The sequence below is a fragment of the Falco cherrug genome, chromosome 8, assembly GCF_023634085.1.
Source record: "Falco cherrug isolate bFalChe1 chromosome 8, bFalChe1.pri, whole genome shotgun sequence".
Classification (NCBI taxonomy): Eukaryota; Metazoa; Chordata; class Aves; order Falconiformes; family Falconidae; genus Falco; species Falco cherrug.
This window is the reverse complement of record NC_073704.1, coordinates 35,999,399-36,026,004: the sequence shown is the minus strand read 5'-3', so window position 1 is coordinate 36,026,004 and position 26,606 is coordinate 35,999,399. Positions and strand designations below refer to the sequence as shown.

The window sequence follows — 26,606 nt, the reverse complement described above, 5'->3', positions numbered from 1 at the left end:
TCCAGCTGAACAACCCCTGTGCTCGCAGCCTCTCCATCCCGTACAGCCAAGGTGTCGAGGTAGCATTAAAGGGTTACAACAGTTTCCTCAGGATTTGGGAAGATGTCACCTTAAACGTTTGCATTTCGTTATGCTGTCTTCTGCAGAGTTAGACTGAAGTTTAACTGGGGGCTCAGGCTTTCCATGGCGCACGCTGTTGCCAAGTAACACCGCTTCCTGACCAGACCTACCTTTCTCTGTTGCAGAGAACTGCCAAACAGGCCAAGGAGAGAAGCCAGCTGAAGAGACGTTCTTTAGCAACCAAGTACGGCTGTGATATCACAAAATTTTTTGTGAAGATGTAAAATATATTGCTACATTCTAACACAGAAACCGCTATAGTTACACAGTGTTCCTCATGCACGGATTTCAAATAACAGCTTTGTAGTCAATCATGCTGTCGGTAGAGGGAAGAAAATATGGAATTAAACCCACGGAATCATTTATAATGCTGATTGTCAAAGGGCCTTTGGTAAGTGCGTACAAGCTACTTGATCGTGGTTATATTTTTATGACACTATAGTTTAAAGCTAAATTTCTGTGTGTAACCTTAATGCAATTTGGAAGCATTGCTATTTTCTTATTACAGTGTAGTTACAGCTGCAGGAATTTGACGAAGTTCTGTTGAAATTTTTCTTGGTCTTACAGAGCTCAGGGTCCCTACAGGACAGGAAGGTATCTTAGTTTAAAATACTTTCTTTGTTCACGTATCAATTGCTGTAGAAGATAGAGGCTCTGATATCTATTATGACAGAAATCGCAAGAGCTGAGGGATTAGTCTCAGAAAACGGCCTTACACGCTTCTGACCTGCTGTGAAAGGCCCGCTGTTGGCACTGGTGACTTGTCAGAGTCTGGCACTGCGAATTAATGTCTGTTGAATTCTGGGTTTACTTAAACCAGCTTGTATTAAAAACTTAATTGGTAATATTTGTTGTTCCTTATCAAAATTATCTCTAAGGTAGCTTCTGGGAAATGCTAGTCACTTTCTCCTTAGAGAGCTTGCAGAGATGCTGATTACTTCAAATAAACACGTTTCTTTCCATGCTTTGTCTGTCTCTCCCTGAGCCCATGAATGCCATAAAAGCAGTACTAAGTTCATAAAGCACACCTGTATGCTGTGTGTCATCTTTGGAAAGTCCACAGCTGCCCTTTTCAAGTATATCTAGTTAAAACAACGATAACCCAGAAAGCTTTTCAGCTTATGAGAAAAATTCTTCAAGTTCTAAACATTCTTTTTCTCAGTTAACAATGTAAGACAAGGTGGTGGTGTGAGTGCACCATTTTCTGCAGAGTCAAACTAACTGGACTTACCCAGCAAAGACACCTTTGGGTACCTACCTGACAAAACCATGACACGATGTTTGTGTTCTCTAAGGATGATCAGAGGAATCATCGCTTCAGCAGTTTGAAAGATCAAGTAAGAACAGCCTGATAAGCAAGTGAGGGGTTTTCAGGTTCATACAGCCTTTCCGAGAGGCCCCACTTAAATGTAAAATGTCATTTAGGCAGTCAGGAGAGGAGGAAGCCAAGAGTATCAGGGAAGAAGTTGGATTACTTAGTAATGAGCCTCGTGCCATTTCTTTTAAAGACGCTAGACAGTTAAACGACAGCTAAATTGGTCTTTGTCTTTTATCAGAGGAATTTGCCTCAGGTAAAAAACACACAAACAGCCTGGAGAACAAATTCTGTGACAAGATTTTCTCTGAAGAAGACCTAATGCTTCTTTACCTTGAATAATGTATTTCTACTTGATACAGCTCTGAGGGAAACGCTCCAACCCCTGACGCCTGTTCCCCTCAGCGAAGTTTCAGGGTAACTGTCACTATATATATATGACTGTATATAGTCACAGTCACAAGTGCTGCTCATCCAAAAATGACATTTAGCAAGTATTTTATAAAAACCATGACTGGTACCCAAAGAAGCCTGAAAGCCAGTAAGTTCTGATTTATTGAGTAATGTCACCAATACTGTAGCTCTTTTTACATTTCATTTTGTAAAGTAATGCTGATCTTTTGCCGATTCTCACTGAAACGAAGACCACTGTAAAGCAGCATTGGCACACAGACGTCATGGTGTCTGCACGATAGCCAGCGGGTTAGCTTCCAGCAGGCAACACAACTGCTCTGTCTTACTGGATCAAGGACAGATCCTGTATTCAACGGGTCTCTACAAACCAGTGCCTTGCTTCCAGTGAAATGCCTCTGTGTGTGTCATTTACATCCAGCTTTGGCCCTTGCATGCAGGGCAGGATATAAAGTAGCTTTAAGTGGATCGCTGACACGTATCAGGCTTATGGTCCACTTACAGCCCCACATATATTTATTTCTGTTTGGGAGAAGCGGCCAAAACAAGATCTTTTTGGACAACTGCTGCAACGCTAGGAGAGTTTACCATGAGCTAGACCGTACTGTGTATTTTAAATGAAAATAAGGATAGTTTAGAAGTCATTGCAACTTCGTGATTAACCAAAAAATACGATTAGCAATAAATACAAATTACTTAATGTTTGCACATCAATTTCAGTAACTAATGTCACTTGATAAAATCTAATTAAGAACCATAGAGCAGCACATTCTGCATGAATTTCACCATGAATTATTTGCATACAGCTCATTCATGTCCATTATTCAACAAGCTAATGCAAAAAAAATATTACACTCCCTTTGGACAGAGAGGAGATAGCCAAACTTTCTTCCCCAAAGATTCTGATTGAAATGACTTGTGAAGCTGCTCCAGGCACCCTGCTCGGCTGCCCATTCAGCTCTGTGCCTGGGAACATGACACTCTGTCAACTAGCAATGACTGTATTGTCTCCTCACCACAAGCCCATCCCTCTGTAACAGTAACTTCCCTGCAGGAAAATGAAGAGCACGCTGGTTGTGAAGACACCCAAGATGACCACAGGTGGTTACATCAGAAGAAGGTTGTATCTGCTGAAAAGGCACCTGCAAGTCGGAAGTCTGCCTTGGTCAGCACGCTGTACATGCGCTGGGGTAACGGTTTGGAGTAAGGTGCAGGGCGGGGGACAGTTGTGCGCAAAATCACCTCACGACCTGTGGGTGGTGGGAAATCTGAAACTACCCCCGTGTTAAGCCTTCGCTCCTCCGATGAACCCGATCTCCTCAATTCTTCATCAAGCGGAGGCACTGCAGCCACCTTAAACAAGAGCAGAGGTATAATTACAGGGCAAGCTGTTTCTTAACGATAGGGTTCAGAAAATGTTTCTGAGGAGGAACAGAGGAAGATTAGAAATGGTGAACACATCAAAAGGCTTTATGTGCACACAGAGCAGAGCAAGACACTAATGGGATGTTAAGAAATCAACTGCACACAATCGGATGGAAGAACCTTCACGTGTAGATGGTGAAGCTCAGTCTAGATGAAGCTCCTGATTTTTTGGTGTGAAGCAAGGGTTCTGACCACACAAAATGCCCCCTTCTCAAGCAGGAGGGCCCTCCCCTCCACTCACTGTGGCTACATGAGGCCAAGCCAGCCTTCCTTTAAAAATCATCAGTGCCGCTACTGGAGTCTAGACTAATTGTCACCTGCCTTTTCCAACTCAAAATACTACTGCAATATGTGTGTTCACGGCCAGAGAGAGGCTTGCCAGCATGGCAGTGCAGAGCGAGACACTGCAATCTCCACAGTTAGTCTTTGCCTCAGAGCTGGTAAGCAGCAACACTAACATCTGAATAGTGGAAGAAGGGCTGACATGCTGCAATCAGCCCTGTAACCATTCCCTGATTGCATACACGTATGTGTACACACACCCACCCCCAAGTAGGGCCCTCATTTAAGTGTACACAACTCAAGACTGGCAGTGTCCCCCTGAGGTGGGGCAGAATCCACTGGACGACCCTCGTGGGCCACACTGCACCTCCGCTCCCACCCCCTCCCCAGGAGCGGGGCCCTGGTACCGCTCTGCAGCCTGTGCCACCAGAGAAATCACCAGGGACAAGTGCCGCTTGATCCTACAAGAACAATTCTAGGAAACTAACCAAGAGGATGTTCCCTGGGCTACACTTCTGGCAGTTACCCCAGTTCTTCCCCAAACATCTACCTCTGTCCAAAAAGCCCAGTAGTTTCAGGAAGCCCTGCTGTCTAGATTGCAACATTCAGGTACCGTCCATCACTGCCTCCCGCCCCAGATACCTGGCTGTTCAATAAACAAAAAACAGTGACAGCAAGAGGGAAGAATATAAAGTCATGGCCACATATTTCAGCATCAGAAAATGCTAATAGTCACTTGAAGAGGTTTTTTTTTCCATTTGCCTTGGAATTTTGGGTTTTTTTAAAAAAAGATTTCTCTCTCTTTTTGCTACCTGGTAGGCTCTAAAAACAAACTATGAATGAGGAAAAACCATTCTGGAAACACAAAATTATTTTTATGCTTAGTATGTGAACAACAGCACAAACTAAATCAGGCTGCTGTACTGTATCTACTGAAAGGTTCAGCTCTATGCAGCTAGGGAAAATGAGTGGGAAACAAGGGACAAAGTTGGTTACCTCATCAGAAGACTCAGTCAGCTTGGAAAGGGATGAGAAAAGAACCAGTGATGAAAGATAGAAACAAAGGCAAGTCAGAGGTGGCTTACAAGAGGTTAGAAGGAGATTGTAGGTTTAAGAACATCATGCACTCTACTTCTGAGAACATGCATTTGCGATCATAATTTTCCTGAGAAAACTTGAGAATACAACAACACATTTTACACAACTCACAGAGATGAGTCCAGGTTCAAAAAATAATGAACAAGGATGTCATTCCACTTCTATTTACCAATCAGGTGTCAACTGAAATAATTCATGGCAGATTCAACACCCAGCAGGGGCCTGTAGCAAGTTAGCTCCTGTCCTACTAAAGTCTTAATTAACAGTGACCAGCTACTAGTGGAAAGTTTCTGTAACCAAGCTTCAGTCACTGGTATCTCAAAGGAAATAAAACCCTAGAAATGTACATACATCTTTAACACTGACACTAGAAACTCTTACTCCCCTTTAAAAACATAGTGCCTCAATATTAAAGAGACAAGCGCATACGCTTGTGTACACTTACAGGGCACAGTCCTGGGCTTCATAGGGGAGCCTGTAAGTAAGGCTGGTTGACAAGTTGAGATCTGCAATCAGATTTTCCCTAGAGACTAGAAGGATAAAATAAATGTTCCGATTTTCATTTCTCAGAATAACAACCATGGGCTATTTTCAGAATGGTCCTTTTTTTATGCTGACTTGCAAAATACAGATTATTACAAAAGCATCCATACCCTACTAGAGATTAATACCCAATCACAACATTTTTATAGCAATGATTTTCAACAGGGTTTCAGGCTCTTAAGATGTCTGCAATACTTACGCTAACCTTGTTATTACCACTGTATTTACATTTTAGTCAGATAATTTGATGCTATCAAGAGGTGTAATTCTGACAGAAACTGAAGGCTGACTGCAGTCCAAGAAGTTTGGAAATCAGTACTTTAAGGCTAATTATTACAGAATCTGCTTAAGAGAAAAAGGGAATATCTATACCAATAGAGGCTGGGGAAGGGTTTCTAGAGAACAGACGCAACACTGGCAATAAGTGAACTGCATGTAGAGTTGTACTGAAAAAGAACTGAAACTTCCCTAAGCACACTAGTTTCCACAGAAGAAAGCTCAAGTATAAGCCTCAATCTAAAAAGTTAATTCCTCCTAAAATACTAAATGTTATGACATGTTTCTCTGCATTCCTATGTGAAACAATCAACACGCTTGACTGCTCTTGCTGTGATGTTGCATATATTGTGTAACTTGAATAAAGCTGAAATTTGTGCCATAATGGATTAGTGATGTCACCCTCTGAAGCAAATTAAACGTTGGTGACACCTTTATCTACCTAGCTGGCTTTGACTGTTTTAACATCCCGGGTCACTTACTCTTCTTCCATCTTGCAAGGCTCTGTTATTGCCAAAATCATGTCGGAACACCACAAACGTAAAAAAACCTCAAGCACATTTATGACAGTACATGCATATATGCAGACAAAATAAACTGGTATCATATGATAAGTTGCTGCCTCATACTGCTTACATCAGAAGTGTCTGCAAAGCAGCCAAGAGCTTTCTCTTACCCTCTGAGCGTTCACGAACAGCTTGTGAATAATGCTGCCAGCAGGTCCTCTTCCTGCACCAATAACTGATACTTCTGGCTGCTCCAGGAGACAGTTTACAAATCTGGTGGTACAAATTATTGAAAAGGAAAAAGGGATGTTTAATTCTCAGCTAATCTCAAACCAGAACTGTTTTCTGTGAGGAGGTCTCCACCTAGCACCATTTGCAAAAAGCAAGACAACCCTGACATTTCTCAGCATCCCACTCAAACACCATCATCACCTTTTCATCCCTTTACTCCTCTCCCTCTACCCTAAAGACTAAACCCCCCCTTAGCCTTCAGTTGTTCCTTCCTACCTTTTGCTCTTTCTTTAGTGCTAATACAAGCAGCTGTTCTTTCATAGGTTACGTAGGTCAAAACCGAGCTGAACACAGCGGCCTCCCACGTCAGGTCAGGAGGGGCAGAATTCTAGAACCATTTACCATTGCAACCCCAGCAGCAGGGCCACTTAATGCAACTCAGCCTCTGAAAGGACTGCTTCTCTCAATTAACCACAAACAGAACCCAGGCTCCTAATGCAGATGTGTAAATTCAACATGAAAAGCCGTCATGGTGTTGGCCACACAGTAGTAGTAACAACATGACTATTTTTTTGAGCACAAAGATACTGCTTTGGTCAGACACCGTTCCTCTGAACTCCCAACAGGTATTATAAAAATACCAATCGCTCCCTCTCAGCACCGCAGCGAGAAGTTAACATGGTTGGTTGGGTTTTGGTTGGGTTTTTTAACGGTACATGTTAGCCATCTTTAGCAATAAGTAAATAATCTGATAGCAGGTAGTGAAGCAATGAAACCTGGCTTGTTGCTTTTCATTCATATGGTTCCTCAGTAATATGTTTCCCATAGTAAAGAGACTAGAGTAAGAAAGCGTAACTTGGGGGGTGGGGTGTATTTCATTCCATAGTAGTTATAGAAAATACTGAATTCCTAGTCCTTCTAATTTCACCTCTGTTGTAACAAAGTTAATCAAATATACCTTTTACAAACATGAAAAACTAAACTAAGTCCCCAGTGCTGTCAAGATAAAAACAAATTCCATTAAAACAACCTGTATCACGTGTTTTCAAAGAGATGGTTACTTAGAGGAGCATTCTGGGTACCCACATACATCTCTAGGTAGCCTACAGACACCTAACGTTTATAGCTACTACACATGACTCCTTAGTATTCTGTATTATCACCACTTGAATCTGTCCTAAATTTTGAAACTACATAAAAAGGGCAACAGAGGAAGAGCAAAACAACACTGGGCGGGGGGGGGGGGGGAGAAAAAAAAAAATCAGCAGTCACCTTTGCAGGTCGTCTTTCTCCTCCTCATTTTCACATTTCTCTACCCCAAATTTTGCTTTCAGAGACCTTGCCCTGGCAATGATAGCTTCCACACTCATGATCTGAGCAATGATTTCCTGCAGGAGTTTAATAAAAGTGAAAATGAAAAGATGTTATTTTAGCACTCCTGTGAGCAGTGCAAAAGTCTGTCAGGTTTTGAGCACCCGCCAGTTAAAAAGCCTTACTTCCAACTTCTTGTCCTCTGGACCAGGGAATCGTAGAACTTTACTGGAATGGGATATTATCTGCTTAATAATCTTCTTAACTGAAGATATATCTTCTAGTGCTTCTATTTGGAGGAAAAGAAACAAAGAAGTTGTAATTATCGTATCAGCGTTCACCCTAAAATATCTTAATAAATTATGAAGCATTATTTACCTTCTTCCTTTACCTTGAGTACAGCTGCATGGATGATGCAAGGCAAGAGATGCCTTGCAAGGTCAGCTGGTTTCTGAACTGCAAGGTAATGAAGCACCTAGAACATTAGAAAAATCAATATATTGGTGATCAAAACTACTTCCCAAAGATAAGGTTAACTATGAAGGATGAGCACCTATATGGAATAATTCACAAGAAGGGAGCATCATTGTAAGAGAGGACTCAAGTAGTTTTGCAGGAATTTTCAGTGATTACAGTCTCAACAGGTTAGAATGAAACTAGAAATAATTATGTTTTAGGAACACTTCAGTTTCCTAACACATACATGCAGATAAAAACCTGTTTTATTTACTAATAATTCAAAGAAGGACCTAAGTAATACAGCTTGTGAAGTTACATTCCACACACTATTTTAGATACTTCAAACACACTGTTATGCAGCGGCAAGAATTTCTGATTAACCTCGCGCCATGCACAAAAAGTTTAGTAACTCCAAGAACACAGTGCAGTGACTTGTTGATGTTTAAACCTTGCAGAAGGAGGAAGAAGAAAGGGCTGCTGTAAGCATTACACAGATCAGACGATCACTAGCCACAGTGCTTTTTACCTTCTCTGCCTCTCTAGTGTCATCAAACAGTCTCTTCTGCCTCCGAGCTGGGACCGGTTTTGCTGTCTCCCAGGCCTCTACCCACATGTTGCTAGGAATCTTCATTCGGGCACTCAGCTCACCCTTAATGACTATGTTCCCCTTCTCATCAACCACTTCTGCTTCGATGTAATCCCGAGGGGAGTACCACCTCACAAAATCCTCCAGACAACAGCCAGGATTAGCTGCCTGGAATGAAAAGGAGATAAAATCTGTGCCTGAAAAATCCTATAAGAACATGATAATCTGGGTAGGAAGGCAGAGAACAGGCTAGGAACCAAAACTCGAATTCTGTCCACAGTCACCAAACTGCACACTATGAAAGAGAGCTGGCAGAGTGAAGGAACAAAGCATAAACCCAGACAGTGGCAAGGGGTAAAACCCACACCATCAACAAATACAAAGAAAGCTTTTTCTTGCCGCCCCAAATCAATACATTTAACAGTTATTTCAGGCAAGCTCAAAATTACGCTGTTAACCAAAGCTGCTGTCTGGTACGTGATACATGCATTAAGTGTGAACTTTAACTAATTTTTTATGTATAAGCTTAGACCAGTAAAGACTTAGATGAAAAACAGCCTAAGCCCAAAAGAATCACTGGGCTGCATAAATAACACTTTCAGCATCAACTTTCCGTCTTTTAACACTCCAGTAACAAAATTAATCTTTTCTTCTTCCTTCAAAAAGAAACTTGAAAAATAAAATCTCCCCCAAACAAAAACAATTCCATTTTTCATAGATGCAATGTCAACACAAATAAATACATCCACAGGTCTAGAAGATAAAAGGAAATCTGGTTTTCTATTCAATGTATCTATCAAGAGTGCACTTCTGCTTCCGATTATAGTTCTATATTATTGAGTTTTTAGATCACTTGCACCATAGAAATAAACCCACTACCTTTATTTAATATGACAGGAGTCGCAGCTAATAAACTGATATTGATATAAATACTCTTACTCTACAGTACATATATGTACCCTTTTAGGGAAACATTGCCATTATTATGGCAATAATTAAAAAAAAAAAAAAAGAAACTATTTCACAACAGAATCACCAATCTTTTTAGAGTTTTGGGATCCTTTGATGACAGTTGTGTATGTGCTCTTAGCTCCCTCTGCAGAGCTCCGAAGAGACATGGAACAAATTACTCAAAACCACAGCTAGTCCAATCCCAATTTGATGAACGGCTGTACAAAGAGAGACTTTTAAGTAGTGGTAACTTACCCTCCTGCTAAAGAACAAAACATCATTAACTTTACGTAAAAAATTATGTCCACCTCCCCAAAGTCCAAATACAAAATTGTGAACATGTTAATAGATTCTTTTTTTCTTTTACACCACCTTCATATTCTATCCATTTGAAGTCTGATTAAAGGTGCATTTTAAAAAGCTAGACACAGTGAAAAGTACAGGTAAGAGGCACTAAATGAAACCTACAAGTGGTGGGAGTAAGAGACATGTAATTTTGATTCAGGACTTTGATGCTCAGTTATCTCCTGACATCATTTTGCATGGGCTGGTCTGCATTTTAATTCCCAATTTATGAACTGTATGTTTTGTGGGGTTTTTTCCCTTTCCACAATCACTGTGCAAATTTACTGGAACGTTACAGCATAACAGGCTAGATAAAATATTTCAAAATCTATGAGTAAGAGCTTTACCAATAGGTCTTTATTTTCAACTTCAAACTATTTTGAAACTGTTTTGTGGAGAAGAAAAAAAAAAACTGTCAAAAAACTTCAAAATTTTTAAACACAAGCAAGAGAGAGAGTTTAAGAAAGCAGCCTCACAGAATTCTTCAAGGAGTACTACCTTGAAAGACTCCATATCTGACAGCAAGCAGGCGCTCTGCATGCGTGCCCGAAGATGAGCACCTTCTGCCGATGTCCCGAGTTTTGCCAGTACCTCAGACTGTTCTTCCAGCAAATCTTCAGTCATGGGTGCTGGTTCCTGTAACGTGGAAAAAAACCAAGCTGACAAATAGCCTCTCCGAGACTTAGCCCTGATTAAGGAAGGAGTGGAAAGCTCCCTGTCACCAAAAGTTCATTCTACTTTATTTTGTACTCCAAGGGAATAATCGTAACTCTTTACTGCTTAAACTGTTTACCATAAAGCTATGCATCTGAAGAAGACACTAAAAACAAGAAACTACAGAGAAAACAGCCTGAGACTGAAGTAACAATATAAGGACATATTGTTAAAATGCCAAAATCCAGATGAAGTCCAGGAAGTGTTTGACTGATACTATTTTGTTGTGATGGTTGAAAATCTACCTAAAGCAATGCAGAATTTTTGCCATTGATACTGTCAGCGCATAATTAATTGACAACATTTGCCTGACTACACTCTGCTAATACCTTTTACCCACGCAAAGCAATATTCATTAAAAATAACTTCTCTGAAGTGAATAAAAAATACTGTACTCCTCATGCACGGCTGATTTCAAACTACTTCCTCCAACACCACCACTTCCTATTTCCTCCCTAGTCACTCCGCAAGGCAGTCTGTGTCAGGTAACATTTCCAGTAGTTTGATGATACTGAAAACTGGTGACTTTTGATGCGAGTTGAAAAATCTTTCTCTTAGAAGAAGGAAAAAACAAAGCAACAAAAAAACCAGCAAAACTGATCCAGTACTCTGATCAGTCAGCTAGGAATTCTCCTGGTAGAAGAACCACAGCAGTTCCTGCTTTACAGAAAAGAAGAGTTAGGAGGGGATGGAAGGTGCCTTAAGAGCTGGCAATAAAAAGAATCCCGGATTTAAGGTACGCAAGGCAGCTTAATTCTTGTTTAAAAAAAACTTGGTTTAAGTGAAATTTGGTAAGGAGACCCATTCTCAAGTAAAACAAGGAGCACGTGAGATTTTGGTTTAACAGCCTCCTCAAGATTTAAAAATGGAAAACAAGGTCCTGGGCCAAAACCACTTAATTTTAACAACAGACTATAACCTGCAAACTATATATAGTTTCACAATCCTAGGTGTAAAGCCATATTGCATGAGAGTCATATTGCGCATCTGGCTCAACTCTTGCTACCTAACCTGTGTTATTGGAATGTAGAGGGGCTCTCCTGGATGCAGCAGCATCAGCTTTCCATGTGGATGCAGACGACCTTCTGGTTTTAAGTTTACAGACTCTTTGTTCCCTTCTTTTGGTCCTCCCTTCTTTCCATTTTCCTGTCCATTTCCTTTAAGATCTTCTGTGTCACTTAAACATTCAAAAAATTCCTCTTCACTGTCACTCCAAGATTCCCAAGACTTGCCAACTTCTTTTTCCTTATCAGGGTTATCTCCAGAGTGGTCTCCTCCTTTTCCAGTATCACCAGAAGCACCCCCAGGTGAACGATCAGACACGCTCCCCCTCTTCCCCTCATCTCTTGCTTTCTTTCTTTCAATGCAACAATTTAACATCTAACAAGTTAAAGGAAAAAAAATAATTGTTTAGCAATTACTTCTCTTATGGAAACAATGTTACAGAAAAACTTGGAGTCACCAAAAATTTCTTACATAAATCTACAAGATAATAATTCCATCAAACTTGTTGCTATAACAAAGATCTTCCCAAGAAATGAAGTCCACACCCAAAATTACAAGAACAACTACATCTACAACAACATATTTAGCTAGTAACCGCTATAATTTTGACAGTTTCCTTAGAGGAAAAATAATTTTTAAATTTGGGATATTTACCTGAAGTTTCTGATGCAGCAAACAACATCTCAGATCAGGAGGGCCGTTAGCTAATCTAACAAAAGGTAGAAGTGTAACCATTATCAATTATGAAATTGAATCTTTCACACACGTGCTCTTAAATCACATGAAATGCAAAAGAGGGGCAAATACCCACACTGAACCCAATCCCACCGTTAGAACTACACAGCTCTTCTACGGTCTCAGAAGACAAGCTCATGACTGAACAAGCCCAGAAGTTAAACTACATTTATTTCCTAGAGGTCATTTCTGAGAAAGATCATTGGCACCAGAATGAGACGGACACACCCTGCATTTCCTGGGCAGCTTTCCATTTAAGTTAAAAGGGAGTTAAAGGGTAACTGTTTTCAAACAGAAATTAAGCACCTTTGACTTTACTTTCAAAATTGCAATGATAGAGTCAACTTCCATTTTATGTTAGTGTAACCATTTGAAAGGACAAACCAGTGAATAAATGGCCAGTCCATGCCATTTAAAAAAAATAAAAAAGGGGGGGATGGGGGCGGTGGGGTAGGACAACATATATTCTTGCTCCACATTGATATCTCATCCTGACAGAATCCTTCATTTGCTCTGCAACAAACTCTGCTGCAGCGGACGTAACCTGGAAGGGCTGGACTACTTGATACAGCATGAGCTGCCTGAAAGGCTGTTACGCCAGCAGGAACTTGGAACAGCTCCCTTAGTAAAGTGGCAAAACTACACCACAAGGTACAGCTGTTTCTCCCTATATCAGCTCCTTCATTTTTATCTAACAATAAACTAGAAGCCAAGCTTTTGGATAAGCTCCCTGCCCTCCCCTTTCATTCACACAATGGAGTGCTCTTCAACTTGAGCTTCCCAAAGCATCCTTAAGTTTTCCAAGGAAGACACAGATGCTCTTCCCTACTCCCTATCCTTTCTTGCTTTAAGGAAGTAAGGCAATAAAAACAGAACATAGCATTTGAAATTTAAAAAAACCCAAACAGTATGTTTCAAAGTCATAGTGAACTCACTCTGTTCCTGAAACAAAGAACATTTTCTATGACGAAGCAACAAAACAAAACAAAAAAAATTACCCTGGAATAAGGTAGTTGTTCTCCCATCTGTAGCGCATTTCTAACACAAATTCTTGCCAAAGATGTGCCACTCCTTTTACTCCTCCATGGTAGAAGTTTATCATACAAAGGCATAAAGCTAGTTTGTACGTCAGACTATCAGAAGGAGCAGATTTAAACTGACCGAAGAGATTCTACGTAAGAAATAAATGAAAGCAAGAAATACAGAAAAAATGGCATTTTTTCCAAAATGATATGATCTCTTTCATGCTTGTCAATATAAAAGGGGCTAATTAAGTATAAGCTACCAAAAATGACAATCTTTGGAAGAAAAAAAAAAGAAAAAGAAGAAATTAGAAGGGGGAAGAAAAAAAAACAAGCAGCACTATTTTTACCTAGAGATTCCACAAAGGTAAATTCCCCTTTCCAAAAATTGTCTATTACAAGACACAGTGTAAACACAGCAAAGTCTGTATGAACACACACACTCAAAATTGCTTTTTATCTCTCAGGAGTGCCAGTCAGTAAAACTTACATATTCTTCAGTCTCTGGAGGAGGATTGTTTCCTGCTGTAGGGCTAGTTCTGCTTTCAAATCCATCTGCAACTTTGTCAGCAGCATCAGGAAATAAGAACTTGAAAAAACAAAACCAAAAAAAAGTTCAACACTTCCATCAGTGTGTTTTTCCTGATTTTTCCCAGCTTCTCCGTAAAACTACTGCTGGCTACATCCCAGCAATCCCTGTAATTAAAACTGTTAGCAGAGTTCATTTTCAGTCCACTTATATTGCACAGACTTGTAATGACTTTGGCTGTTTCAAGAAGCTGATCAATGCAATTCAAACGATGGAGCTAACATCAGACACTTTTCTTTATACTTCTGCTACAAACTCTAAACCAAACACATCAGTGGAACCATGAAATCTATGTTCTATATGAATTCAGTGTGCACAGACAGCTCACTTACCAGGAGAATAGTGTTCAGAACTTCATTGTTTAAAGGTGATTCATCCACTCCTCTGTGCTTGCGAATTTTTTTCTTTGCACTGTGAACCATATTTGTGACTGATAATTTATGGATTGGGACTGGTGCTGGCTCTGTGAGCTTTGACAAAGCATGGCTAATATCAGCAACGTCTATAAAACAAAATAAAAACAATTAGAACAAAACAAACACAAACACAAGATCATCCCTCTTTAAAAGCTCACCTGTCAACATACAGTCTGTTTATCTTGTATTGATTTTTAACACCCTGTTAACCAGAGCTACACCCCTGTGCTGTCAGGTTCCATACCTGATATTCACTGCTCTTAGCCACAAAGATAAGCAGCAGAATGAGGTCACAAAGGAGTCACAGGGTCCTTGACTTAATTTACTGAATGCAGTCTGGACTGAGTTGGCTGTAGTTAGTGCCTGCCACCTACTGTAGTAGTAATGCACACTTGCAGACAGTTACTGGCAGAGAAAATAAACCCAGTATTAATCGCTACATATACAACCTTACATTGTGTAAACACTATTCTGTTTCAGAGCCCTCAGGTAAACTCCTCAAATCAAAAGATTTTTTCCAGAGTTGCTGCTGGTAAACTTTAAAATGAATAAATACTGTTAAAGAGAGGGCAGACAAATTCAAGTAAAAAACTACCAGCAGCCTGAAAAACCTCACCTTGGCAAACATTTCAGGAACATTAGAGATAAGGAGGGTTAAAGAGACTGCATGTCAAGCACTAGGAATAACACACGTCCTACTCAGTCTAACACCTTTTTAAGCTGACTAGCGAGCTCCATCAAAACTACGACCAAGTATTACCAAAGAAAATACATCCATACAGGCCATATTTGGAGGGAAGAGGTGACGAGGCAGGAAGGAAGGGAATGTTCACCGTATACAGCAAGAAAAGCAAAAGAAAGGGAAAGGGACATCAAAAAGATGACAGTATCTATACTGCTGGGACAAAGTCTGACCCATTGGTCAGATAATTCTGGTTTGTTTGGGTTTTTTGTTTTTTCCTTAAAATACCTTAAAACAGAGAGGATAACAGCAAAGTCTTTCAAACTTAAGTTTAAACTTTCAAACTTCCAGTTTAAAGACTCTTTAAACTGGATGTTGAAACATAGAATACATAGTACTTAAAAAAGGAGAAAAGAGCAGAGAAAAAATACATAAAACAACATGTACAAATCTGACGTGTGCTCAAAACCAACTCTTGCACCCACTAGGAAAATTTTAAACTCTTGTATTCCAGTGGGAAAAAAACACCAACTGTAACAGAGGCAACTGTCCTCTGGGCTTTGGGAGGTAAGCTGGCCTAGAATTCATGAGAAATTGTACCATGTAGCACTGACCAGAAAATTCGTAGGAGCAGTACAGAAAATGCCTAACAGTTAGAAGTATAAATACTGATCGATCTGCAGTCAGGAAGAGGGGATAGGGAAAGTAAAATAACATGAAACAATTTAAAAGAATTCACACAAATTAACAAGATTTTAGTTTTACCTTTTCCTTCCTCTTCAAATGCAGACCTTCCAAGTATCTCATCAGTTGACTCCTTCCGACGGCAAAGCTTGAAGAATTCAGTAAGAAAGTCACCTGTACAAGAAAAGAAGTTTCTGAACAGCTACTCAGTTAAAAATCTCATTGAACAACAAGCTAACTCTCAAAATTATGCCTGAGGGACAATACATTTTATCTTTTAATCTGAAAGAACATGATAATTTTTCCTGAAGCACAAATATCTTTAAACCACACAATTAAAGCTCAGAGAAATGCACACTTAAGACAGCTATCAGCCACCTCTCCAAAGCACAGTTCTGCATTCAGTTTAACTTACTTCTTCACTCAAAGCAAGGTGAAACTTGTGCAGCATGTTAATTTTTTTAGTTTTGAAGCCTTTTTCCCCACAAGCTAAAAGGCAAGAACAGACAACAGTACAGCTCTCCAGGCATAGCAATCCTGCCTGTCAAATAGATTGATGCATCTAAGGAAATGGATATATGCAAAGGGCACTTAATAGAACGTAAAGATTCTCGGAAATCTAAATTTTCACAGAACACACAGAGTAAATGCTTATTCTCTGGAACGTGGTGAAGTCAGAACAGCAATGAAGTTGATGGTACACAGATGCAGAATAACCTACAACAGAAACGTCTGTTTTTGCAAAACTTGTGTTCTTGAAGAAGCAGCCCAAAATAACATCCACTTAAAAAAAAAAGGCTGTAAGGAAACAGAGGTCAGCCGGTAATCATCCATGCAATCCCAACTTCACAACAGCTTAGAAGTCGTAAGAAGATAGGGAATTCTTATGTCTTACCCAATAGACACTGAGGATTATCTGCTTTTCCGACTCTCACAGACCACTGGGGTGCTTGAATAGGATCCAAGTCACTTAAAAAAAAAAAGTGTCATGTTGTCACTGTATGCAAGAGATGAGTATCAAATTCTCGATAAATGTAATGTCATAGCCAGTTAGGCCACAGAAGCCATAATATACACATTACATAGGAGAACATGACACTCTCTCTAATATGCAAACAAGAGTCCCTGTTCTCATGTACCTACATAAGAAACATGAGAACAATTCAGGTAGAACTAAATTGTCTTCCTTTAAAGTGTACTGATGTTGAAAACTCATTTCTGCATTAATTAAAACAATAAACCACTTTTTTTCTTCTTTCTTAAGTATCAGGATACACTGTTCTTTAGGAGGCTTAGCAGAAAACCTGGATGACAGTTTTTGGCAGAGGGATGTCAACCAGTTAATTCTTTTTGCTTTCCACATTCCACCATAATCTTTTTCAAGAAATATGCAATACACAAAACTTAAGTCTAGCATGGGAATATGCCAAAAAAAGGAGGTGTATGTTCTGTTGAGATTACGATACAATAATATTTTCTCCCACAAAAATGCATTTAGAAAGGTGGCATTTTCCCAAAAGAGATGTTCTATCAACTGACCTTAGCGTTCCTCAGAATGAGTTCTCTTTCACACACAAAGCCACACACAATGTTTTAGATGTTAACTACTGTACTTAAGCAACAGATAAAGTACACTTCTAGATATTTGCAATTCAGACAAAATACTTACGAATAAACATCATTGTCGACAATAATACCTTCTGTTAGGTGAGGCCATGTAGTAGCTAAATGAAGCTCACTGAAACAAAACAAGATTTAAATCTTTCAGTGCTAGTAGAAAGTGTTCTTTCCATCACAGTTAAGATCTTGAAAGGTATTTGTGATATTCATATTTAAGCCCCTCTAGGTACTCTGCAGCTACAGCTACAAACATGCATGTTTTCCAATGAGTTTTCTCGCTGCATACATTCTGTTGGTTATTCTACAGCACATCACCCACTACTGCACTAAACTTTACTAGTACCTGGCACACAGGACTCTTCCACAACTCCTCTCTACGAAAGGAGAGACTGCACACTGTATTTTAGGTATCCAGGTACAAAACAGCTTTCACGAATTGCCTACAGCATTAACCACCAACACATCAAAATGTTTCCTAGATTTGCTGAGTGGTAATGGGATGTACAGGAGAGGACAGGGAGATGTAATAACACAGTTTACAGACCCACTTTATTTTAAGTCTTCTACAAATGTCAAAATTAAGATGAGAATAAGTCCAACCCTTTAATTTTTAAAGTTTCTCGCTAGTTAAGGTATATTTCAATGTAATAGTTTCAGACATAAATGGAGTACTCCAGAAGTTTACGGCAAAAGGTTTACATACTAGAACTCTGATTATCATTAGACAATTTTGCAAATGGTCATCTTTGCTATTAGACCATTACTTTTCACTGATGTTTCTTATGTGCTTGAATAATTAAGTATCTGTTAGAGGCACGCTAAGCAATAGGCAGGCAAAGCTAAGATTTGAAATAACGTACCTTTAAGCCCTCCATTAAGGAAGCTGTAAAACGCAGTTTTCTCAAATCTTATCTTACCTAATAGGATCCTCACAGGCACCAAATGGTAACTTCCCAAACTCAAGGCCTCCAACTTCTCCCCCAACTAGAGCATCTATATCTGAAGACAGATCGATAAATTTTCCATACAGAATTTATGGAATATTTTAAGCAGCATATCATCTTAATTTCACAGTAGCATGCAGGATGACCAGAGCACAGCTGAGCAGCTAATGTGACAGAGCTATGAAAACGTAATCCTGGCATACAATCGAATTGTTTCCAGCAGAAACTGAGAAGTAATCACACAACAGGACATTCAAAAAGACAGATAAAATTATAGTAATCTGTGTTGAGGGAAGGTTACTTTCTTCATACTGGCAAAGATGGTAACTATAAAGGCAGCCTTAAAGAGTAAATGCTGACACAAGAACAAAGATACACAAATTTGGCAGAAAAACATTTAGGCAGGAAATCAATTCCAAGCAGAAGAGGAAGACTCCAAAAGAGCAACTCTGGAGAGTGAAAAATCAACCACTTCTAAAAGGCTGACTATTTTATGAAGAGAGTGATATGTTACATCTCCTATAGTTAAAGATATAACCCAGTGATCTGGGAGATTCCTTGTAATCCCAGGTACTTAAAGATGCCTCCCAGCATCCTCAGCCACTTCCCATGCTACATCCTTCAAATATATAAACCAAAAATAGACAGCCTTCACTGAACAAAAGTTTAAAATGGGTAATAACATATTGGAATGCCATTATAATAATGCTATTACAGCATCTGATCCTTAATTTTAGATGCATCTGGCAAACTATTTACACACAAAACAAGCAAAATATTAGAGCAGATGAAGTACTTGGATAACTTAATTACATAATTCCTTCTCCAGAGAAGATAAAAGACATTTAAATTCTTTGGGTTTATTTGAGAAGAGCTAAATAAGTGAGGGTAATAAAGTACAGGTCTAGTTTCTCACAATGAATGTAAAACCACAACTGCATGTAGCAACAGCAGTAAAAATGATGTTCATTTCCAGTTTCTGCAATACACTATGCCACTAGCTCCCGTAACCAGAATCCTCTGAAAGAATAGCATTTTTTCAAACTGCTCAAATCAAGAGATACAATCAGTGGTACAACTCATTCACCTCAAATCAGGGATCCTGACTTGATGAATAACTATAGCAAGGCAGAGAGCGACTACAGAAATCACCAACTTCTGTGTCTGCAGAAATAATAAAAATTAAAATCTGTAGAACCAGCTTCCCAAGTTCTTTATGTAAACTTGGTTTATCTACAAAGAGAAACTGTCACTTAAAAGAGCACTGACCTTCTCTGACCCTAAAGAGCAGGATTCTCTTTAAACATATTTTCAACATTCCTTAGGTACAAACACAGAGGGATCAACTTCATTATAGGCTTCTTCAAAACATACCTTTGATTACTATAAGAAAGTATTTTTTTGAAAGCCAAGGAAAGCCAAACAATTAAGTAACCAGACCAAGGTCACACAGGTTTTGTCTAAGTGTGCCCTAAATACTTTAAACTTGTTACATAAAACTACTACAAAGTCCAGAAGAACTCAGGCATTTTAATTGCTCCACCACCCTGTGCCTGAAATACCACACCACTAATAAAATCTATGCTAAGAAGGAACTAACAGCTACCTTTTTCCTGTACATTTGTTTCCCTTTGAGCCAAGAGAAGTTTATAATTTATTTTCTGATGCCATCTATATAGAAATTGTTCTGTTAAAACCAAATCCTTGATACCCAAGCAAAAACGTGTTAACACCAAGCAAGCATATGAGAGTTCACTGTAAACAGAGTACCAAGCCAGCAAACTCACTCTGGTTTCCACAGCATCACTATGACATAAATTTATCAAGTCTGGTGCGTGTACTTCAGATTCAGGGCTATACATTACTTCTCCCCTTTTTCCCCTTATACAAAGCTATTAGAACAAAAGGCTTGATCAGAAAATGTTCCTGCATGAAAAAAAAATAAATCAATCAACTCCTTGGCTTACTTAGCATTGTGTAAAAAACAACAAAAATCCAAACTTTTACCTCAAGTGAGGTCCATACAATATTTTCTCCCTTTCCCATTGTTAATACTCTTAAATAGGGAAGTATTAAAACCAATTACTTTACGGAAATACTCCTGTAAAGTATTAGCACTACTAGAACCTGAATCCAAACATTTTCCTAAGGAATTCAGGGCAGAATTCTTTAGATCCACAATCAGTCACCCTTTCCTCTCCAAACAGATACTACCATTTTAGAAGTCTCACTGTATCTCTAAATGCTAATAAAAAAAGCATATTTCTAAGCACAGCCCTAACCAAAACACCTGTCTCAACCATAAGCCACAGACATGATTTCAGAGCAGCTTTAAGCTTGCTAACCTGTCATAGGGAGTGGGATGGTACTCAGTTTTAACTGAAGCCTTTCCTAGTAATGCAGAAAATGTTTTAATTCTTCTGGCAAGATACGGGAACATTTTCTTCAGCACTGACTGCTTATCTTAAAACAAGTTATTCTGAGGACATAAACCTCCTACCTGGTGGCTGCTGTGGCCAGAAATACTGCTGCCAGTCTTGAAGCACGTATGTAAGCCGAATAGCCATGCTAACTGGAGGCAGTGGTGTTAAAGGGCATCCCTTAAAAACATTACAGGAAAAATTCAATGTAAAGAGTACATCCTCTCAAACACTCCAGGCCTCCAACATAAATTAGTTAAAATAACTTGTATTAGAGCTGATTTTATCAGAACTGCAACACCCCAAGTATTACTAGTAAAGCCATTATTCAACAAGACATTCACAGATAAAATGCATGAGACACTCATATGCTCCATTTAACTGGTAATTCAGAAGTAAATCTGACCAGAATGAGTTAGGTTTTCACTAAGAATTTTTTTCCCCTCAGCGTTTGGATGAGATTGCCGACTACCAGTACCAGTTGTGAAGCATTGCAGTCAGCCACACCAGTCCATAAACAAGCAACTTCCCCAGACTCCTGGTATTTCACCAGGCTGTTTTTCACTCTTAACTTACCTAGGAGAGCTACAAAGCAGCGGAATTAAGAACCCACCTCAACCCTCCCTTCTCTTAAACAGAAGAACAGTTTGTTTTGTGGAGGGGTAACAGAGGATTGTTGCAAGGAGACTGTAAAACACACACTCCCTCACATGCCAGTGGAAATAGCAATGGAAGAAGGTGGTAACATTTGAGGAACAAAACCTATACCAATTTTCCTTCTTTATCGCTAGGTACTGGTGATAGCAGGAAAAAGATTTTGTTGGTATCAGCACTGTAAGCCTCATTCTTATTAAAAAAAAATATATATCCCTAGAAGACAGAAGCGAATCCACAAGCAATCAGGTAATACAATAATCATTCTTAGTATCAGTTATAAATGTTCAGATGCACTTACAATCTTCGATTTGAAGATATCCAGTAAACCTGATAAATGAGTATACTGATTTGGCACTTTGCGAAGATGAACCATTTCGAAGTCAGTTCGAACTCCTGGACCCTGACATTCTCCAACATACATTCGTCGCCATTTCTGATGTATTTGCACAAACAGTGGTACCTGACTATTAAACGGGAATATTTCAGATTATTTGAAATGTCACACTGTCTTCTAGTCTACTAGCTACATCTTTTAACATAATTTCAACATTATTTCTTATTCTTTAGAATATATTCTCTCTTAATGCAACACAGCTTAAAATGGTTCATAGGAATCAAAGAAAAATACTGTGAATTTCACCATTAAATGGAACGCCTAACAAGCTGACATATATGACAAAAATGTCATAAGCACAGCCCTATCCATGACTTCAGCTACCTAGTTTTCAGTCTAAATATTTTTTGAGAAAAATTAGAAAGTTACTGATACCATGTATAGGGAACAAATCCTTTCAAAAGTTGTATTTTGTATACCAGTTATTCCAATAACTTCTAGCAGCTTTTAAAAAGCCTGTAAGGTTTTTAAACAATAATGAATATAAACAACACATGGAATCAATCTTATAAAGTTTCCATGGGAAATTTTTTTAAATCTTTTTGTAACAATGTTATGGTGCAAATGCAACAAACTCTGAAAGTATTTTGCTAACAAATTAGTACTTTTTCCTCACAATAGCAGTATGCTAGAGTTTTACCTGGACATGTAAAAAGTTTATGCTTTCGCTTACCAGCCAGTGTTCCCCAATGCGATGGAAATGGAACTCAGCAAAAGGTTACACTTGGATTCACTAAGTACCCCATCATTATTTGCCGTCGGAGCAATAACCACAAACTCACGTAAGCCATACCTTAGAGAACGAAAAAAGAGCACGTTTGTGTTTTTTTAGCAAGCCAGCTAAACCACACATTTTTTAGCAATATTGTCACCTGAATACAACAGACTGTGGAATCTGTTATTTCGATGTGAGCGCCTCTTTCAGAGAGGTCAAGAAGTGAGTGGGCACAGAGTGCTGCGGAGTGCTGCAGATTCTCAAATCACAAACCGCTGGAGCTTAACAGCACTCAAACCCTGTACTCAAAATCATGTGAGGACTTCCAGATCTAACAGTCCTGAGGTTTTTTACTTTATGTTAATAAAAACTGTAGCTATCTATACACAAAACCAGTCTCTCTAGAACAATGCTATAACATGCTCAAGATTTGCATTAGTAAGCATATGGTTGTCACAGTTTCTTAAAATGCTGCAGCTTTCCTTTTTCAGAATGCGTCTAAACATTATCAATATAAAAGCTTAGCTCGTCTATGAAAATTAGTCTAAGAAAACTAGTCTATGGTGGGCTTTTTTTGCACTCCTTGCCTGCGTCCAGTATGAGGAATCATTTTAGTTAAGCTTTAACTTCCAATGGCAAAAAATACAGATGTGATTGTGTCAACTTCAAATATTTTTCAATTGCTACGCTTATTTGTATTAAAGATGAGAAGCAGCATAAGTACCATCTTACGAGACAGTGAGCTCTGGGAGGAAAGTCATTGTTCATGCACAGCAAGTCTTGCATAGGCAGAGGAAGGGCATCTGTGAAAAAAATTGATAGAGAAGAGCATCAGCATCCATTCAGCTGACTTGCAATTTACTTATATAAGCAATTTGTTGACTGCAAAGCATACTAAAAGCGTGTCAGATCACACCCATCTGATCCCAGAAAATTTCACACAGAAGCAAATCAACACACTGTGAATTTCACATTCTGAAACTGCCTTTTGTAGTATCCTTACAGCTATGTAAGTGAACTATCAGCTACCTTCTACCAGTTCTTCTTTCCCATCTTTGTCACTGGGTTCTTGTACAAGATAATGATGGGTAATTGAGAATTTGAAGTCTGCAAATGAAATTTCATCTGATTTCTCCTCCCATGCTCCTGTGGTATATACACCCTGCATATAAAAAAAGATACTATTTGATCACATTCAGTTAACATTCACAAGCCTTAAAAAGTATACTGCCCACAGGATCCATAATATTTATCCATCTTTTTCTACTGCTAAATATTTATTCTTAAGCAGCTAAACACTGTTTAACTTCAAAAAAAAATTCTCAAAGCACTTCTTTATAATGGTAGCTGAATGCTCTAATTCGTGTTGCCAATAATCATGTTCATCTCGAGGACCAGATATCACTGAGAAGCATTCAGAATTACACTGCAATAAAGTGGCAGATATATCCTCTCATACGCATCTATGCATCTTAAGCATATGCACCCTGAACTTTTCCCAAAGACAGAAGCTTCCCACCTGGTATTTTATCTACATCATTCTTCTTTAATATTTACTTTGAATATGCTTTCACTGATAAATGAATTTTTATCTGTAATTTGAAAACTTTATGTATGTAAGGATAATTAATTTTTAAACAAAAATAGAGCATAGGAAAGTTACTAGGAAAAAATATTGTACAGAATTGTGTGTTTCTAATAAAATAAAGCAACTTGGACAATCCTTTGATCTGTATAGGGTGTCTTCTCACTAGAAATCAAGAAGAGAGGTCTGGTCTGGAAAGACAACATGGAGGAATACACTGACAGCTAAGGTGGAAAACTAGTTTATTAGATAATTTAAGTTTTTGTTGTGAATACACTATATCCTGACTAAAATTAAGAATCATAAAATTCCTCTGGAAATATAGCAGCCATTCAATCTGAAACAGCTGAATTTATCTGCAGCAGCATGCAGAAAAGTTCAGCAATTTCCTCTGCATTTTACAGGACTGAGAAAGCACTACAAATGCCCTAATTAGACTTTGAAAAAAATATCTCTCATCTACGAAACATACTGACTCACAGATAGTACTAGGCAAACCTCAACCATAAGCGTCTGACGTGTGACAATGGCACAAGGCAGGGCAAAATGAAGCTCCTTAAGAATTTAGAACAGCTTCAACCATGTTTCCAGATTCAAAACTAGGAATAAAAAAAAAATACTAAAAAATCACTAGGCCCTATATGAAGATCCAACTTTACCAGGGAAACAGCCTGTTTGGCAGACAGCCCACCAATAAATTCACAGCAACTGTTTGTCAAATTGCCACTTTCGTAAGCAAAATTCCCCAATACAAAATCTGCCACATGTAAGAAAATGGCACCCCATGCAATATAGACGTGTATTCCTAGTCAGTAATTAAAATTGTAAAAGAAAATTCAGAAGCAGCAACTGACCTTTTCTAGAGCTTTTCCTGAAGAAATCCCAATAAGTTTCCAGTCATTCAATACTTCTTCTATTTTTGAAATAAATCTATTAAGGAGAGGAAAAGGCATTAACATCTGCTGAACACTAAACTTGTATTGTAACTCAGCCACCAAAAAGCAGGCAATATGTTGTCCTACTATCAAATTCCTTAAAACAAACCCAAAGAACAAACCAAGAACAAAAAAACCCCTCCCAAGTATCAGTCTAAAACTGGAACAACTGCTTCCTAGTACAACTAAGAAGGTCCTCCTATGTTTACATTTTAAATGTTAGTTACTTTTAGCAACTGCTACAAGCATGTTCAAGCCGTGCCAGAATCTCACCTTTTTCTGGTACTGCAGCATATTACTTCTAACACATACTGCTGTTTCACTGTCCACAGACAAATAAGCATCTGAGACAAAATTATAAACTAAATACAGATTTAAAAAGCAGTGCTTGGAATTGCTGTCTCCTGTCACGGACACTGTTATGGGAAAAAGCCTTTTAAAAAATAATGCATTAAGAACACAAGAGCATTCTTCACCTTACATGTACGTTCACAACCATGTACGTTGTTCTACTAACTTTGAAAGGCTCCAGCTATGAGGCGACTACTTTAATAACTGGGCGAGTACTTTAAGAAAGCACATAAGCTTTCGAGATGTTTACTCTAACCCCCTTCAAGGAGGTATTAAGCCAGACCTTTCACTAAGCTCAGAAACAGTTTGCCTAGATCCTCTTAACCCAACTCGGTAGCTGCGGCCTGAGCCTCGGCCGTAACGCCGGGCCCAGCTGCGGGGGCCGCCGCTACCGGCCACCGCGGCCTGACGCTTGGCGAGGCCGGCGGCGGCGCCGAGGCCCGGTGAAGGGGGATGGGCCCGGTGAGGGGGGAGCCCGGTGAGGGGGTCCCTCAGCCCCCCTCGGCGGCCGCGGCGAGGGGAGCGGGGCGGGCGGCAACGCCTACCTCTCCCACTCGGAGGCGGTGGTGAAGTCCGTGATCTCAAACACCTCCGACTCGGGCTGCAGGGAGAGAGCGGGAGAAGCAGTGAGCGGGGAGACCGCGGCCGCCGCGGCAGAGCGCAGGGGAGGGGAGCGGGAAGCGCTCACCTCACTGTCCGCCGCCATCTTGCGCCGCTGCCCGGCCAGGACCCCCTCGCCCCGGGCGCAGAGGCTCACGGGAAGGCGGCGGAGGGCGGTGCGCGCCGTCCCGCCCGCGGGCCGCTCGGGTTGCTCTCACAGGGCGGCGCGGCCGGAGCCCTCCCGAGCCCGGCTCCCCGCCGCGGCAGCGGGGCCTCCCCGTTCCCCGGGCATCCTTCTTCCTCCCGAGCCCTCCCCGTCCCCCGGGCGCCCTTCCCCGTGGGAGGGGACACCCGAGCGGCCCCCCGCGCTGGCGGCTGGCTGGAGGGCCTCACGGGCGCCGCCGAGGAGGCTCCCGCTGGGGCGGTCACCTCACGGCGCGGCGAAGCTGAGGCAGGGGCTGCTCCTGTTAGGGATAGCCCGAGAGGGTAAACGGAGTGCCGTACCGCCTGGTCCGCCGTGTGCCTGGGGTACCGGGGCCTGGCTGCGGTCACCATTAGCCCGGCGGTGCCCGGCGGGAGCTGGGGTGTCCCGCGGGCCCGGGGACCCTAAAACAAGGCAGCCGGCGGCCGTCCCGCCGAACGGCGCCCGGGGCTGCCGGCATCCAGCACGCCCGTGCCC

The 26,606-nt window shown here is 40.2% G+C and overlaps 2 protein-coding genes across 16 annotated transcripts in view; one reads left to right on the top strand and one right to left on the bottom strand.

The window, feature by feature from the left end:
- The window catches only part of ZRANB3 (zinc finger RANBP2-type containing 3), a 51,217-nt gene extending 50,334 nt beyond the window's left edge, over nucleotides 1–883 (top strand). For all 11 annotated transcript variants that reach the window (XM_055718717.1, XM_027815083.2, XM_027815056.2 and 8 more), the window contains one exon: nucleotides 246–883. In XM_055718717.1, coding sequence (XP_055574692.1) covers nucleotides 246–344 — 99 coding nt within the window. In that variant the 3' untranslated portion in view covers nucleotides 345–883. The remainder of the gene's footprint in view (nucleotides 1–245) is intronic.
- Nucleotides 884–1,972: 1,089 nt separating this feature from the next.
- RAB3GAP1 (RAB3 GTPase activating protein catalytic subunit 1) lies at nucleotides 1,973–26,203 on the bottom strand. 5 transcript variants are annotated; one of them, XM_055718718.1, is made up of 25 exons: nucleotides 26,016–26,201; nucleotides 25,873–25,928; nucleotides 24,896–24,971; nucleotides 23,486–23,618; nucleotides 23,181–23,259; nucleotides 22,415–22,534; nucleotides 21,646–21,811; nucleotides 20,771–20,870; nucleotides 18,244–18,325; nucleotides 17,376–17,444; nucleotides 16,602–16,675; nucleotides 15,788–15,880; nucleotides 14,257–14,426; nucleotides 13,826–13,924; nucleotides 13,312–13,484; nucleotides 12,233–12,287; nucleotides 11,585–11,953; nucleotides 10,358–10,495; nucleotides 8,504–8,731; nucleotides 7,897–7,993; nucleotides 7,704–7,807; nucleotides 7,480–7,595; nucleotides 6,147–6,249; nucleotides 4,550–4,570; nucleotides 1,973–3,199 (listed from the first exon to the last, which is right to left on the bottom strand). In XM_055718718.1, the coding sequence occupies exons 1-25, from the start codon at nucleotides 26,031–26,033 to the stop codon at nucleotides 2,957–2,959; spliced, it is 2,982 nt and encodes a 993-aa protein (XP_055574693.1). In that variant the 5' UTR covers nucleotides 26,034–26,201; the 3' UTR covers nucleotides 1,973–2,956. The 5 variants fall into 5 exon arrangements, with proteins under 5 accessions (XP_055574693.1, XP_055574695.1, XP_055574694.1 ...); XM_055718720.1 differs by lacking the exon at nucleotides 26,016–26,201 and adding an exon at nucleotides 24,522–24,640 and having other exon boundaries at nucleotides 25,873–25,934; XM_055718719.1 differs by lacking the exon at nucleotides 4,550–4,570 and having other exon boundaries at nucleotides 26,016–26,196.
- Nucleotides 26,204–26,606: the final 403 nt, after the last annotated feature.

Bases quoted from the DNA above. Each gene is read 5' to 3' on its own strand.
- RAB3GAP1 (XM_055718718.1), bottom strand. The intron at 14,427-15,787 runs GTAAAACTAAAA...TTTGTTTTATAG, and splicing joins ATTTGAAGAGGAAGGAAAAG to ACGTTGCTGATATTAGCCAT. The intron at 6,250-7,479 runs GTGACTGCTGAT...TTGTACCACCAG, and splicing joins GAGAAAGACGACCTGCAAAG to ATTTGTAAACTGTCTCCTGG.